The sequence below is a fragment of the Solea senegalensis genome, linkage group LG15 (genome assembly GCF_019176455.1).
Source record: "Solea senegalensis isolate Sse05_10M linkage group LG15, IFAPA_SoseM_1, whole genome shotgun sequence".
In the NCBI taxonomy this organism is placed as follows: Eukaryota; Metazoa; Chordata; class Actinopteri; order Pleuronectiformes; family Soleidae; genus Solea; species Solea senegalensis.
This window is the reverse complement of record NC_058035.1, coordinates 750,396-768,145: the sequence shown is the minus strand read 5'-3', so window position 1 is coordinate 768,145 and position 17,750 is coordinate 750,396. Positions and strand designations below refer to the sequence as shown.

Genomic DNA, 17,750 nt, shown 5'->3' with positions numbered 1-17,750 from the left:
TCACCTAAACTACATATAAAGTCTATGAAAACATAATTATTATTATTATTTTATAATTACATTATACATACACACATATAAACATACTTATGGCTAGTATATAAAATGTTTGTTAATAAATGTTACACACTGTACCTTTAAGTCATTTTTACTCTTCTGCATTTCCAGATTTAACATAATTCTAGTTTTAACTCATGTTTTAATGTTTTTATTTTTTTATTGCTGTTTCCGTGTATTTTATCTTGAAATGATTGTCCACAAATTAAACATTAGAATTATCATAATTATCATAAACGCAGTGGTCCGACGTTATTTTAGCCTTTCATTACATTTTTTAAAATCATGTTTCATCATCATCATCATCATCATCATCATCATGATGGGCGGAGACTCTGTTGTTAAGAAAAATCAATAAATCGATTCTTTTATGACACTGTCGCAAAGACATGTTTTTTCTGTGTGTGTGTGTGTGTGTGCATCTTTATTATTAGCACTTGGCTCCGCCCTCCTACCTGTAACCCCCGCCCCCCCACTCTCTCTCGCTCTCTCGCGGATCTGACAGGCGCGCGCGCTCGCTCACTCAGCTGAGCCGTTCCGTGCCAGGTCTGCAGCAGCAGCAGCAGAGGACAGAGGACAGAGGACAGAGACTGGATGGAGACACCGTCCTCCACAGCGCTGCTGCTCCTTCTTCTTCTTCTTCACGCGACATTGTGGACACGTGACACCTGATCAAACATTTCATGTGTGTGCGTGTGTCTGTGTTCTGCGCGTGAAGACAAAGTGACATCGTGATTCTCGCGCCTCAGACACTTGTTATTCATTTTTTTGGAAGAATTTTTATTTTTTCTGGACAAAAATGTTGTCGATTTAAGTGAAAAGCGAATGATTTGAAATCGCGTCGTCGTCGACGGCTGCTGCTGCTGTCGTTGTCTCGTGCCATGGCTGCCAAACCACAGACGCACAGAGAACGAGACTCCGTGGATTCGTCATTATTGCGGATTTAAATTTTTTTGACGCGTGCGCTCCCCGCGTGCGCGCCCGCCCTCCGATTTAAACAATTCTGTGTGAAAATAAAGAAGAAGAAGAAGAAGAAGAAGAAGGAGAAGAAGAAGGAGGAGGAAAGTTTGTGTGTGTTTTGTTTTGGGATAATTGAGTGTGGTCGATAATCTAGACTAGCGCTGGGATTAACAATCATTTAAACTGGAGCATGGCTGGTGAGTGGGGCTGGAGACGCTGGCGCAGGCTCTCCACGGCTCCTCCATGCTAGCTGAGGCGGGCGGCTCCGTTCCCCATGGCTCTATGAGGAGCAGCAGCGACATCAACCGCGACAGCAGCAGCAGCAGCAGCAGCAACAACCCGGACTCGTCGATCTTCTTCTCCAAGATGGAAGACGTGGTCATCCCGTTCTCGTCGGAGGTTCCCTGCGACAACAATGGCCAGCGCATGTGGTGGGCTTTCCTCGCCTCGTCCATGGTGACGTTCTTCGGGGGTCTCTTCATCATCCTGCTGTGGAGGACACTCAAGTATCTGTGGACTGTCTGCTGCCACTGCAACATCAAGACCAAGGTGAGTGTCTTCACTCTGCTGGACTTCACGGTTGTCTCTCTTCGCGTCCAAGTTGCAGAAATAATGAGAAGCAAAGACAATTGTGTGTTGTCAGGGCTGTAGCAACAGGGTTGGGGGTAGAAATATGGGGGCCCCCCTCAAAGCTGAGAGGACAGGGGCACCTGAGATATGAACATGTGAAAAATATTGATGTACATCGATGTTGGAGATGTTGGAGATGTTTGGTTGAGCAGTTCTGAAGGGTTGGAAAAAATTCCCCATGGAAAGTTTCCAATTCAATTCCTTAATAATTCCTTAATCCCATTTAAAAGTTTCTATATATCTGGTATTTTCCGCAACTTTGCCAACCCTAATGTTGGGTTGTTTGGTCTGTGTTTATTATTAGAAGACGCACGATATTTGACTTTTTGCTGATATATTGGAGGTGATTTTGCCGACAACTAATACTGATACACGTGTGTGTGTATGTATGTATATATACAGTATACACAAACATGTGTATACTGTATATATACATACATACGTATGGTCTGTATTTCTGGTTTTGTCCAGAAAACGTTGAAAAATGTTGATTGAACCTGGAAAAATAAATCAGAGTTACACAAGCTAAAGTTCCCAATCCCATTGAAAGTTTCTGGAAATTTACTGTGGCTCGATCCGCCCCTTTGTCAAACCTAATGTTAGGTAAATGATAATTGGTCTGTATTGGATATTGGACTTTTACTTTGACATTAACTGGTGTTCACTTGTTGTTCTGCTAGCGGAGGGAAACTGGACCAATGAAGACCTGGTCCTGTTACTGTTAGTAGTTTTCTTGTCATCTGTATCTTAAGTGTTTGAACTTGTCGCTTCGAGCTCCGTAAATGAAGCTCTGTCGTTCTTTTGTCGTAGTTTTCAGGGTTAGTTTTTGTCTGTTTTTTATAAAATGCTGTAACTCTGGTTATTGTCTCTGGTCTGAGGACATCTGAAGTCCTGCTTCTGGGTTCACTGGTCTCGTTGGCTCGTCAACGTTACTTCAGCATTTCTTTGACCACAGTTGTTGCCGTGATGAACGTCTAAAATCGTTTTATAGACACTACCTGGCTAGAAGATGTTCATGTGTCTCCAACACTTTGCAAGACCTCCTGGTTCTCCTGAGGACTCCAGGTTGGCATTCCTGATCTTGCAAGGCTGGTTTTTCCACTATCAAACAGTGGAGACAGCCCCCCAGTCTTCTCACGATGTCTCTGAAGGTGTTAAATTATGGGTAAAGTAATCATCCTGTAAAGTTCTGCTTTAAAGTAACACAGTCTAGAACAGTGTTTCCCGGTCCCATGTTGTAGATGTTTCACCTGCTCCAGTCTCTCACTTCAGTCAGGTGAAACATCTACAACATGAAGATCAGTGGGTCCTGGAGGACATGGATTGAGAAAAACTGTTCTAATTGAACAGCTTCAGAGTCTCTGTGAAGGTTTAATGTCTCGTTGCGAGGAGAAAAACCAGCCGTGCAAGATCCGGGCTGCTGCCGACCTGGAGTCCTCAGAATCTGGAGGTCTTGCAAGGTCTCAGGTCTCGGCTTTACTGTACCAGCGATGAAATCAACGCAGTGATCAAGGCGTTATTTTAGACGTTCGTCATGAAAGAAGCAGAGAAAACCGAACCACACACGAGGAAACAGCCGGATTTTTTACGAATACCGAGAATTGAAAAACACGGAAGTGTAAAAAAGCGACATGGACGTGGTTCCACGGCATTTCTTCCCTGACTCAGTCAAACAAACGCACATGGTCAGGAGAGGGGAGTTTTTACAACAGTGAGGATAGAGCTGGACCAGGGGTGTTAAACATATGGCCCGTGGGCCAGAACTGGCCCTCCAGGGGTGGTCCAGACTTTCAAAGTAGTTTTTTCCTTTTCCTCTGCTTCTTTTTTTGCGGCTCTGCCACGAGCAACGTCTGGGTCTCGTCCACACCCAAGAATTTGTGATTTTGTGGCCGTAGAATTGTCCAAAAAAATGTTCTGCTCCCTTTTTGTCCAAGATAACTTTTAACTTTACATATCTGGCAGTTATTCAACTGTTTAGGAGTTACAGTACTGAGAAGCTACCTTAATGACAAGTATGTGAGTGCAAAAAGCTTCTACCACTTCATCCTCCACATGAGGGTCGTGAAAGGCGGGGTCACAGCCCGGACAGATCGCCAGTCCGTTGCTCCGTTGTCACGGCGTCTTCTCGGGTGAAAGTAAACATCGTCCGGGGGTCGAGCGCCAGCTTCATGTAACCAAACGCATGATCCGGCACATTCCAACCGGTGAAACCTGATGACGTTCACTGGGTCGTCTCCTGCTGAGCCAATGACGGCGAGGCTGTGCGCCCCACACACACACACACCGTGTAACAACTATTAAAGGGCTGGTCCGGGTTATTTCTGGAGTACGGTTGTTTGAGGCACTGACACATTCACAGTCAGCCCTGTGCCGACTCTGCCGGGGCGAGCTGCGGGGTGACATCCCAGAATATGTCTGCAGCTTCATCTCACAGTTATACAACATTTGTTTTCCACCACTGAAACGCAGTAGTTTTAACATCGCAGCACAGAGGAGCTGTTGATCCACGGTGAAATGAAATGTGTGTGAAATCAAGTGACACTAACGTGGCACAGGAAGCTAAAAACACACGTTTTCTCTGCTTATTTTAAAATCACGTGGAAATGAAGATCACAAACACTTTCTTAAAGACGTTATAGATTTTATTAAGTGATCTTTCAGTTGATTGGCTGAGTCTGGAAATAGGCGTGAGCAAAGGTTTGTGCTCGTTGTAGTTTTCTCATAATGGCGTCTCATGACTTTCAATGAAGTTAAATGGAGCCGCGTTAAACGATCGCACAGTGGAGAAAAAAAATCTTCATTTGGGACAGAAACTGACGTTGTTTTTGTTTAGACTAGGGGGCGTGGCCTGTAACTATGAAAAATCCATGTGGAAGATGAGACGAGACAAGACGATCGCAGTAAATAACGTGAACCGTTGGTGGAGGATAGAGCTGCAGCTAATCTGTCGATCGAGTCATCGTTTATTCCATAAATGATCCGCGTTTGTCAAACCTGGAAATCACGACGTCCTCAAACGTCTGCTTTTTGTCATGATTTCTTTCTTGTAAATGTTAAATATTCTTGTAAAATATTTACATTTAAGAAGCTGAAATGGTCGGAATTATGTTTTTAATCATGAAAAAAAGCCTCAAACGGATAAATTGATTAGCAAAATACTTGGCGATTCATTTAGCCAGCAATTAATAAGTAAGAGTAATTGTTTGAGCTCTAGTTGACGAGGATCAGCTTACAGATCTGATTTGGGCTGCAGTCAAACGAGGACTAACATATGAGGAAAATGTGAAAAGAAACGTGGTTGTTGTGATTGGTTTTTGGTTGATTTAGCCGGGGTTTTCACTCAGATTATCAGCAGCCGTTATATCCTCCATCGACACCTGAAACACCGCGAACTGTCCCTTTAATGACGAGCTTCCATGTGTCGAGGACAAAAGAAAACAAGAAAACGTCGTGAATGTAGGAAAAAAAAAAAAAAGGGCAACTGCCAGCCACGATGCTCGGGGAGACCTGCGCTAACGATGAATCACGGCTGATTCACACGAGGACTGAAGCCCACTGTGTACGTGACTCACACACTTACTCTGTGTGTGTGTGTGTCTGTGTGTGTGTGTGTGTGTGTGTGTCTGTGTGTGTGTGTGTGTGTCTGTGTGTGTGTGTGTGTGTGTGTCTGTGTGTGTGTGTGTGTGTGTGTGTGTTTCCCTGGCTGAACGCGGGGTCATCTGATGGATGATGTTGTTCACAGTGTCATGTTTGGTTTCATCACACAGGCTGGAAATGAGATTAGTGTTTTAGAATCTGAAATATCAGAAAGTCAGATTTCATTATTTTTATGTTCTATTAATAAACATCAGAATGTAAATATGTCACGTTGTAGCCTGAGGCTAATGTTCCGCCCGTCACGACTCTGTCGTCGAACGATTCTATAAGAATGTCTCATTGATGTTTCTTCAGTCTGAACAAGATGACGTGTAAAGATCAGGACAAAGCTAAAATTATGTTTTAGGAAATATTGCACTTCCTGCGATTTGAAAAAAAAAAGGAGGAAGTCATATTGCGATTTTGATCAATTTTCCAAGTCGTGTTTTATTGGCGTCAACGAGAAGTCGATCGAAGTCGAGAAGTCGGGGAAAGTTAAACTTGTAAACCTTCATATCTCATGTGTGTGTGTGTGTGTGTATATATATATATATATATATATATATATATATGTATATATGTATATATGTATATATGTATATATGTATATATATGTATATATGTATATATATGTATATATGTATATATATGTATATATATGTGTATACATATGTGTATATATATATATACATATATACATATGTGTATAAATGTATATATATACATATATATATATTATGTATGTATGCATATATATGTATGTGCGTATATATATATGAATGTATATATGTATGTATATATATCTATTATCTAGTTGTTATTGCGCTCATGACTCCCTGAGTTAAAATTCTTCACCACGTCTTCAAACATCCTGAGGTTATGAAATGAAAGCATTCAGGTTTAATGAGGCGTCCATCTTGTGCCTGCAGACGTGTATCTGGTTACAGGTCACCTGTTTTTAAAAATGAGGAAATGAAAGCACGCGTTCATCTGTATCCTCATTGTTGTTGTTGTTGTTGTCGTCGTCATGGTAACGCAGCGTCCTCCTCCTGTTGAGTGACTTTGGTTGGTTTGACACTTGACGGTCGAGGCTCGTTAGGAGCATTAAGAAGAAGGAGAGAGGAAACTGGATCCGTGTTCAGCTGACCGCCATGTGTCAGAAACAGGATTCATGGAGTTGGCGTGAAGTTGGCGGGGAGGCGGCCCACTCACTCACTCACTCACTCACTCACTCACTCACTCACTCACTAATCTCCGTCTCGGTCACTACTGAGAAAGTAGACTCAGTGGCGAGGAAACACAAGTGGAAACTGTGAGTGAGACACGGGAGGAAGTGGAAACACGGGGTGTGAAGGTGATGAGGAGGAGGAGGAGTTAGCACTCACACACAGCTGTGTCCTAATTCTTTTTTTAATGGCCCTCGTCTGTGTCAGGATTAAAAGCGAGAGGTTAAAGGTCATTAAGCTTAAACCTTAAGAGAAATAAGGATCATTTGGAGTTCCATGTTATTTAATGATGATTTTTCTTTATACATGACTTTTTTTATTGAAAACACTTTATATAATAAGATTACAGTACGTGTTGATAAGAACAAACAGTTATTATTTAATATATTTATTATTTGAAACTCATGTAGATCAACTTTTAACTTTTTAAATGCACGTATAATAATGTGTATATATAATGTATAATGTATACGGGACAGAACCGATCTTTTCTAATATTTTTATTAGATTAACATTTTCTTAGTCATCTAATGAATACAAATTATGCATATTTTCTTGTAAAACTTGATAAATGTGACTTAATGTCACCTAAATTATGAAAAAAAATGCAGGTGACTTTTATGTTGTACTTTTGAACTTTTAAAATCCAATAATTACTCACAGAATACGAGTCCTGGAGAGAAAAACCAGACGTGACGATGTGTTTAAAAAAAGCAACTGGAGAGAAACCAAAATGAAAGTTGTATTGATTTTTCCAAACGTTGAGCTGGTAATGGTGAGATTTATGGCGTCATTTATGAGCTCGGGGCTTTTTCTTCAACATCAACCACACTCTGGTCTGATTTGATTCAGTTTAGACTCAAACGTGTGATTCTGTGATTGTGGAGCGACGCAAACTTTCACTTTTTGTTCTGGCGCTGCTTTTATATTTTATATAAACTCTAACACCAAAAATACAAACTATCCCTGTACGATCTTTTTCTTTTTTTTATCACTCGGTACGTTTACAAGCGCAGTTTAATCAAGGTCATTAAGGTCATAATGACCACGATTATAGTCTGACTAAGACAGACAATTGTCTGTCTTAGTCAGACTATGACAATGGGACCGGTCTGAAGAAAGACGCAGATGCTGCAGTAAATATGTCGTTCTACTTCTGGGTCAAAGGCCGCGGAGGACATTGTAGAGTAATCAGACTATGAATCCCAGTATGTTTGTCCGACTAAGACTAGCTCCATGTTAGTCGGACTAAAGTGTTTATATGACATGAAATGAAATGACCTTTTTCTTGTGTACCAAAGGTGGTACAAGTACCGGAGTTTAAGCACCTTAACTCTAGTGTGTGTATACACAGTACATATGTGTGTGTGTATATATGTATAGTAGTATATACACCCACCTTCAGGCTCCTCCTCTTCTTCACCATCATGCCCTTGAGCTGCAGCACACAGTGTTGTGCTGTACTGTCAGCACTGTACACATGTTTGTGTCCGAGCAGCTCAGTGATGATGGAGTTGATGAAGCAGTGAACCAACGATCCACTCTGACATTGAGGCTCCAGATGCCGGTTCTGGTTTTTCTTTACATCTTTCTGCTCTATATACATTGTAGTTTTCTTATTATATGCTCACTACTTCTATCTGGGGCCCAACTAATGGTTTATTTCTTTATGGATTAATCATCAATCGCTAATAAAGTGTCAGAAATCTAAAGTTAACTTGTTAAGACAAGAAACAGTTGAATTACACATATAAACCTGAACACATTCATTAGTATTTTGGCTTATTAAAGTCACTTTATTTTTCTGCATATCAGATATTTCTTTAAAAAAACTCGATTTTATGTCCTAGAATAAAAACACTACTTTTGCTGATGATGGGGATAAAAATATACAACAAGAAACTAATGAAAAGTAATGAAAAACACATTTTTATGACTTGGATAATAGATCATATTTCATCTTTAATAGTTTCAGGTCTCATGTTGAAGGTGTGACTCATGAGTCATTCTTCTTTCTGGACTCTAATCCCTAATCCTCTGAGCCTGATTTGATGACCATCTAGGGAAAAGTCCAGAGTGCCGGTGCTGATGTGTGTTAATCCACAGACGAGCTCAGGCCATATATCAAACCCTGGACTATGTATATCACATACGCCCCCCCCCACTGTCACACTCTTACGTCTTCTTTGGTCCAGTCACCGGACTATTAAAAGGACGCCCGCGCCCCAGGAAGTATTCGCGGGTCAAAGGTCAGAGGGGACGGGGGCCGTACCTGTGGCTCCAGCAGAGCGACGAGAGCCAGACTGGAATTTCCATCATCACTGGAAACATGTGATAGAGTTAAAGTCACCTGATCTTCATCCTGCAGAGCGGAGAAGCTAAACCTACAGAGGCTGCAGGCCTGCAGGAGAGAGATAGCATGCTAAGCTAACCACCAAGATCATGGCTCATGGTTTCCAGTGGAGCAGATTTTTTTTCCCTCAGCTGTTGTTGTCCTTAAAGAGCTTAACACCAATGTGTGTGTGTGTGTGTGTGTGTGTGTGTGTGTGTGTGTGTGTGTGTGTGTGTTTTCTGTCAAAAACACTGACCTTGTCAGGACCCGTAGTCCTCATGGAGACCAAAACCTGGTCCCGATGAGGCAGAACCTAATTTCTGAGCAACTGGTTAAGTTTAGGACTAAGATTTGAAATGTGGTTATGGTTAAAGTCAGTGTTGAGACTTTGTTTCCTCTGTTTTAATGAGTGGAATTCAATGCAGAGTCCTAAGAAGAGTATCTGCACAAACGTGTGTGCGTGTGTGCGTGTGTGCGTGTGTGTGTGTGTGTGTGTGTACCAGCTATTTGCCTATTTCACTATCTTAGCTAGTTGGTTCACTAGCTATTTTGCCAACTATCTATCTAGTAGTTATATAGCGTATTAGTTATCTGTCTGTCTGTCTGTCTGTCTATCTATTTATCTATCGGTCTATCCGTCTAACATCTGGCTAACTAGTCAAGTATCTAGCTAACTAGTCAAGTATCTGTCTAGCTAACTAGTCAAGGACACAGCAGTGACCTTCAGAGATTTCAGCAGACATGTTTTTGTCTCCTCACTCTTTTCTCTTAGCGACAACGATTTACCGCAGAAGTGAAATCTCACAAAGCGTCTAAATCTGAGTGTGCGTGTTTGTTGTTGACGTTTTTTTAAAGCTAGATGATAAATGTTGACGACCTGTGTCTTTGAATTAAACCACAAAATTCAAAAAATTGTGTTTAAATGACATCAAATCGCAGTTTTAACAGGTTTCTTTGCACTTTGTTAAACTGGATTTAAAACACTCACAAGAATGAGTTCAGGAGAATCTCAGAAAGGTTTTGTCTTATAAAGAAGAACATCTACGGAAGAGGATTCTTTTCTTATAAATTGTCCGTCATACCGCCCACCACCATGTGTACCTAATAAAGTGGCAGATGAATGTTTTTGAGGCAGAAGTTTCTTATTTTGTTGAAATAAAGACATAAAAAACGGATTATTTTCACACACACAGAGACATGAAGCTCCACATGAATGTGTATGAGGTCAGTGAGGCTCAGTGAGCTCTCCATGGTGCTGAAAGTCAGCAGAAACAGCCCGACCTCCTTCAGTATATTCACTTTATGAAGCGTCATGTTTAAAACATGCGGCAGCAGCTTCTCACACTGTGACACACACACACACACAAGATAATCCCACTTTATAACTGAACCACACATTTAAACATTATTATATTAGGATTATACAAGAGCCAGAGTCCTGACTGACATCAGTCAAGTCGTTTAGAGAGACGTAACGGCTGAATTTAGGCCATTAATGGGATTAACAATAGACTCACTTAGTAACATGTACACCAGCTTGTGTCTACAGTATTTTAGGAATATGTACTTTACTTAATCTCATCGTTAGACACTTTGTGAACCGTTCACTCTCCTGCACCAAACCCCATTGAGAAAATCGGCGTTTTTAGCTCCCAGACACACAGGAGCTGCTGGTGGACTGCTGCCCCGTGTGGTCAGTTTGTGTCACCGGGGTGACCCGAGTGAGTGTAAAAAATAAAGCAGCAAATGTTATGGGATGTCACCCTCAGCTTGTTGTAGTATAATAAGTCGCCTTGCACATGATGTAACGCTTCACTCCACAGACCTATGTGCGGTAATTTAGCATCTTTTTTTTCTCGTGGTTCGTTGAAAATGACAACAGTGATATTTGTAGACGCTAAAAAAAGAATGTAAAGATTGTAATAAGAGTGCATATGTTCCCCTGAGGAGAAGAGCCTCAGCACATTTCATGGAAATCTGCTTATTAGATGACATCATGCGTGTGAAGAGTGGACATTTTAGGCCTGAGGCGGCGCGGGCGGCTCTGGGATTTCATTTCCTCCGGGAACATAAATGTATTTGGTCGGTGTCTGAAAATTGCTTCAGTAACAAGAAAGTTTTCCCGTGATGAAATTAAGCAGCGGTGAAGAAGAAGAGTCAGAGAAAATGTGAAGAAAGCTTTTTTTACTACAATTATAATTATTATAAAAAATATATATTTTTTATTTTCCACTGAAAATAATGAGGCTTATCACAGTTTTTTTTTATTTATTCTTCCTTTTACGTAATCTGTGGAAAAATCTCCTGCCTGACGGTGCACATGGTCTTTAACACTTGGCTAACTGTAAACACGCTGCATTCAAGGACTCCATAATGGCTCATTTGCTTTAGTTTCCTTGTGAGAGGAGACTTAAGAGGTTTAGAATAAGACAAACAGGAGTTTGTGGCATAAACACAGCGAGCGGTAATGGCCTGTGTGGTGTTCAGGAAGTGGGCGTTGCATTTAAAGAAGTGCACCATGCAGAGCTTTTAACGGAGACATTAACAAATTACATTAAGAGCCAGGAATGAGCAGTGAAGTGATGTAAAACAAAAGTCTGATAAAGGTCTTTTTTTAATCAATCCTCCCCAGTAGCTACAACAAGTCATTTAAAAGTGAAATATCCAAGAGAATATCCACAAATATACACATTTTTACACAAGTCTGTTGATGAAACAACTTATTAAATTTACTAAATTGAAAATAATAATAATGCATCTTGTTGTTTATGCTAACGTTTGTAAGCGGCTCACTTTCCTGCACCAAAGTCCACAGAGAAAAATGTGTTTTTTAGGTCATGAACACAGGAGCTGCTGTTCTGCTGCTGCCTCGTGTGGCAAAGATAAGAACACTAGGAAGATTTATATCATTTGCTTGTCAGTTTATATTAGGCCAGACTTTTGTTAAGTGGCTCAGTTTTTCAGTGACAGTGAACGTCCGTGTCCCCGGTGTCTCTGAACCATGCCTGTCTTCAGGGAGTCGGCCCCTGCTCACAGCTCGGGTTCTGCAGCAGGCGTCTTTCACGGGTCTGAAAGCGGGGGGTCAAGGGTCGTCAGAGTTGACGAGGGTCGCGGGGGAAATGACGCGTGTCTGTGTGTTCTGGCATGACGGAGCGGCGGCGAGCGGGAACAGAGACGCCGGCGTCCTCCGAGGTGAAACCCGACCGATGCCGGCTGTAGCGGCGCGGCTGTTTCCGCCGCCTCCTCCGCCTCCGCCTCCTCCTCCTGTGGGAGCAGCTCCGGCCTTTCAAGATGGCTGCTCTGTAATTACCGCGGCGCTCAGCCTCTGACAATGTTCGCCGTGCTCCCTGTCCGTCAAAGCAGAGGTGTGTGTGTGTGTGTGTGTGTGTGTGTGTGTGTGTGTGTGTGTGTGTGTGTGTGTGTGTGTGCGTGCGTGTGTGTGTGTGTGTGTGTACACAGGATTTCTGTGATTTAAAAATGCATGCTCAGAGATAAGAAGACACGCCATCGCCTTCTTATAAATAGATAAAGAGCATCTTTTTCTGAGCCGTGTTCTGTCTTCAGGTCCAAAGAAAGAGAAGAGTGTGTGTTTGTTGCAGCTCCTTTAAAGAGCTAGTTCAGGTTTTTTTTCAATGTGGTTGTGTGATGAAACTCAGACGAAGCAGGCAGCGAAAACATGGTTATGTATGAGTATTAAGGACATAATACAGAGAATAAAGTCTTAATATTATGAGAATAAAGTAAAAAAAAAAAGGAGATTAAGTCGTAATATAGTGTCAACTGATTTAAGAATATGTTTTTCGCTTAATCTCATTTTTAGACTGACATTATTGTCAGAAAAATGAAGTTTGTGTCACTTTTTAAACCGCCGAACTCTCCCACACCAGACATGTGTGTCCTCTGTCAGTGAATTTAAATGTTATTTTGTTAACTTTAGTGTTTGAAATCCTTTTTTCACAGTGGAGTTTGGTGCAGGAAAGTGAGCAGTTTAAAAAGTGACAAAAAGCTGTTTAACAGTGAGAGAAATCACATTCTTGACGCTTCATAGACTCAAACTGGACTCAAACTTTTATTATGTGTGAGGCTAAAATCAGTTTTCCCTTGTGTTGCTGTGATGTCTTGAGTTTCCGTCAGTCTGTGTAAGATGTATTGAAGTACAGAGAGGAGACTCGGAACAGCAGCGAGCCGCACAGCGCTGGCTTTGATGTATAATGTGATTTATTGCTGTCTCATGGTCGACCTCAGAACTGCACTCACACACAAACACAGAGAGCCTCTGTCACAGGTGGTGTTTATTTTTTACCTTTGTTACCTTTGTGTGCCGTGTCTTTCATCACGAGGTAAAAACAGGACGCGGTCCTGGAAACAAGTGAACTGGGTTATCTGGATGTTGTCATGGGAGCAGATTTAAACGAGTGGTTTGACATTTTGGAGACTTGCCAGGATTTAAACATGGATTTAAGCTTCTCTCTGGTGCGGTTTATTCCTGTGAAAAGTCTGAAAAAAGGTTTCTGACATCCATCTGGTTTTATTTCCAGGTCGTACGGCCCAAAGATTTGGCGCAGTAGCGTTCCTCCCATGATGCCTCGCGTCTACGAGCTGTCAGAGTTGCTATGCGCGTCCATGAATAGCCAAAAACATGATGTCCTTATAGAAAATACCTTCATTTATTCATATTAACCATAACGTTAGCACATTGTGTGGTGTTTCGCATTTCCATAGCACGTAGCGCCGTGACGTCACTTGAAAAATCCGATTTTTGTGGGATTTTTGTGGACTTTAAGAACTTTTTACAAAAATTAAACTCAGTGAAAGGAAAGCTTATGTCTATAGGTTTCTGTTGTTATTTGAGTGGCTATTGAGAAAATTGCTTTTTGGGCTGCAGGAGTATTTTTTTGTTGCAGTACCACAATTGGCCACTGGCTGTACAAATAGTATATAGTCCACCTCAGAGGGGGGGATTGGTATCGAGAACTGGTTCGGAATTAGTACCCGTACTAAAATATTGATAAGCATCTGTGTTTTCTTTGTACATAACATTCAGTAATATGATGGATGGATGGATGGATGGATGGATGAATGGATGAATGGATTGACGGACGGTGCTGGGGAAACTTGACTGTCAGACCTCACAGCTCAGTCTCCTCCTAACTCGCCGTCTCATGTGACAGCGGCGTTATTACTTTCTTCGTGTCACAATAAATGAACTCTGATCCTCTGGGAACCAGAAACCAAGGAGGAGGTCGCGACCTCGCGGGAGGTGAAAGCCAGTTCAGGCTCTTTATGAAAGTGAGACTCGAGCGACACAAAGGGTGACATGTAATCTGAGGTCATCGCCAGTCAACCTCGCCTCCTAAAGATTATAATCCAACAAAACACATTGCATTTTCAATGATATTGTCATTTCTTACTCTTCATATGAAATAAACATTTATGTGAATTCATTACATTTAGAGGCAAGTGTGGGATTCCCAAACTGGTTCGGGACCCACAAATGGGTCATGTGAGATTTTTTGGGGTCCCCAAACAAATTTTTCACTATAATATAAAACAAGCCGATTTTGAATCTTACCTATCTTAGCTAGCTAGCTAACAAACCAGTTCTCTATTGTCCTATCTTAACTAGTTAGCAAGCAAACAAGCCTATCTTATTTTCATATCTTACAAAAATAGATTCCTAACAACTAGTAATCTATTTATCCAGCTACATAAAATATTATATATATGTAATGTATTAGATAAGCTAACTAGTGCCAACCTAGCTAAAATCCTTATACAGTACATCAGAAATCCACAATATACCATGCTAACACCTTGTATAGTGATATTTATTCCACAAATAAGTGTTTTATTTTTATTTTCTCAAAGACGTTATATGTTTTTGTTTTTTTTACTCTTGCACTTAAAGATGGGAAAACTCTATTACGGCACTAAAGTGTTTTAGCTTGATTGTGGGAACATCAACATCCCTGTAGCGCCTTCTACAAACAGTGCTTTTAACGGCTGCTATTCCTCCTGTGGGACAAATATAATAATACGGCCGAGCTGCTACAGGTGGATTCCTTCATGAATAATGGAGGAGCCAGTGTGTTGTTGGGTTATTGTGTAGACACCGATACTGTCGCTGCATTATTAATTGGACAGAGTCTTTGCTGGGAGCTGGCATTCTTTTATCATTCATTTTATCATCCTGTGCATAAAGAGAGAGTGGACGAGAAGGACGAGGAGGAGGCGGAGGGAATTATTTCAAACACCCAGGAATTCTGGGAATGACCATGTGGTCTCCTGGAAGTACCCGGCAAAACGAATCCCGCTTTTAATCGAGAACAACATCTGTAGGGCGTGAGTGGGCGTTGGTTAAGACAGGAGGAGGAGTGTCCTCACAGTAAATGAATCAATGAAACGTCCCCAGTTTCTTCTGTAAGAAACAAACTCTTTCATGTTTGGTTTTTGGGCCAAGTTAAAAATATATGCTGAGATAATTCTGCCCTCAGGAGACTGGATTATATAGAAGCTCAGATAAACAGAATTTGGTTTCCACTTTGCTATTTTTGATGTTAGCTATATATAAACTGCACATGGGGAAAATACACCATGTCTATGAAATATATACTGTAGTATATGAATGATCTCCATGTAACTTCACGACTGGTGTTATTATCTCTTCAAAAACACTAATAATGTTGTTATTTCTCCTTAAAACACTAGTAATGGTATCATATCTCTTATATATGAAAATGCTAGTTTTGTTAACCATAAATGATGATATTATATCTCTTTTATATTATATTTCCTTAAATCATTTAAAAAACCATTTGTCTTTAGAAACCCAGGTTTCTCTTGTACTCTGGTGTTTGGTTTGTTCTCCTTCTGCGTAATGTTTTTTGTTTTCAGGCATGCTGGAGTCGTCGTGGTCTGCCTTTGTTGAACCGGGGTTTAAAATAACCCGGGGGTATTTGGCAGCGGCTTAGTGGCAAGTGCAGCACACGTGATTGAATTAGAGCGCCGTCCCTTATAGAAGGAGGTCCCTTGGATATTTTCCATCAGCGTCTCAGTCCTGACGGCGTCTCCTGTTACTCCTCTGTTGTTCTGGCAGAGTTAGTCGTGGCTGCGCTGGTCGACGAGTAAAGCAAACCTTCACACATTAGAACGGTGTTTCTCACACTGTGGTGCGTGTACCACCAGTGGTACGGGAGCTTCTTCTGGTGGTACTTGGAGGAACATCAGAACTACTGTTCTCCTGTTACTGAGAGAGATCAATATTTAGTAAAGAATGAAAATGTTTGTCTTCAGTGTTCAGGATTTGTAGGTGTGTCTGAAAACATGACTCCATGATGGACGAGAGCAGTGGTGTCAAACTCATTATACTTCAGGTGCCACATACTTGAGCTCATGTGAGCCTGACCAGTAAAAGAATAGCATAACAACCTTTTTTGTTTTAAATTTAAGTATCTTGTTATGAACAACCGGGAAAATAATGCAATTTGGACAATATTATGCCTAAATTTACCATTTACACATATGTATTACAACGTCTTACAGATCACAGTGTCTATACAGCAGTATCTGGAACTGAAAAATATACTATTTCACAAATTCATCCTGTGCGCCGGATTGGACCGTCTGGTGGGCCCGTTCTGGCTCGTGGGCCATATCTTTGACCCCTACTGGACTAGAGTTTTAGTTACCGTAACTTCAACTTCACCAGCGGTTTACCATTCAGTCTACACTACTGTCTTTGGTTTGTCCGCGAGCTGGAATGTCTTTGTTATAAAAGGACAGGACCGTACTGAGGCTGCAGTACCACTGACGGGGAAAAGAGGGGGACAGAGAGCATGACTGTAGCTAAACTAACACCAACATTTAGAAAATATCGCTTCTTTCTTTTGATATTAGAGCTTAAACATTAATATTCTCTACAAGAACTGACAAGTGCTGTACATAGTCACGGCCCCCACTAAAGCTGGTCGACCAGAATGCGTGTGTGACGGTGCATTAGGATGATGGGACAGAAGTTCTCCAGCAAAGCAAGTACATTTTTTAAAACTTCTCTACTTTTTTAATCATTTAAATTTGGTGAAGGAAATTCTTTGTGAGGGTAACAAAATCAGAAGAGATGTTTTTATCTCTTTAAGCTAGTTTTGTTCTTGGAAAAACAAATTGGTCTTTGAATTTGAGTGAATTGGTCCCGGAAAGTTATTGAAAAGTCCTTGAATTTGATGTCAACCAAGCTGTGGGAACCCTGTGTTCGGGGGAAAAGCTTCGGACTGTATTTTGAGTGGCAGCAAGTTTTAAGAGATCAAAAACTGTGAGATTCCAGGAATGAATGACGCAGCATGTGAAGCATGCGACTGGCTCTGGTTTGGCTCCAGAGGTTTAAGCGACGTACAACTGCTCGGTCGCAAGACAGGATCAGAGTAAAGCTCAGTAGGACTAGTAGCATTCTGGAGCCGCTGTGGCTCTGCTCTGTCCTTGTCGTTGACATTTCCTTGAGACCTGGCCGCTGCGTCTGTCGCTTGACTTTATACCAGAGTCTTGTAAAGCCCGGGCTGCGAGGACTGAGTGTGCACCAAGGTTACACTTGGACTATTTTTCACCCTCCACCTGGCTAAAAATAACATGATGGTATTTTTGGTATTTTGCCACCTGCATTACTACATCGCCCGTCGTTTTCCTTTCGAGAAAATCCTATTTAACAGATGGACAAAATGTCTGCTCTGGTAATAGTAGTAGTAGAGATTAGTACTATGTTTTTTGTATTAATACCAGTACTTATCATTACTTATATATGGTACTTATCAACTTTCAACTTAGGGCTACATGAGCAGTCATTGATTATTTTTTACTCATTTTTATAAATACGATATATTTTTATTTGTAAAAATATATCGTATTAAATCATACCAAAT

The 17,750-nt window shown here is 41.2% G+C and overlaps 1 protein-coding gene across 30 annotated transcripts in view; it reads left to right on the top strand.

Annotated features, from left to right (window-relative positions):
- Nucleotides 1–594: 594 nt before the first annotated feature.
- Nucleotides 595–17,750, top strand: part of LOC122781676 (calcium-activated potassium channel subunit alpha-1) — a 171,481-nt gene continuing 154,325 nt past the window's right edge. For 22 of the 30 annotated variants that reach the window (XM_044045616.1, XM_044045614.1, XM_044045612.1 and 19 more), the window contains exon 1: nt 596–1,566. In XM_044045616.1, the coding sequence (XP_043901551.1) occupies nt 1,261–1,566 (306 nt within the window). In that variant the 5' untranslated portion in view covers nt 596–1,260. Of the gene's footprint in view, nt 1,567–17,750 lie in introns of all 30 variants that reach the window. The other 8 variants (XM_044045594.1, XM_044045596.1, XM_044045598.1 and 5 more) reach the window with 1 other exon arrangement.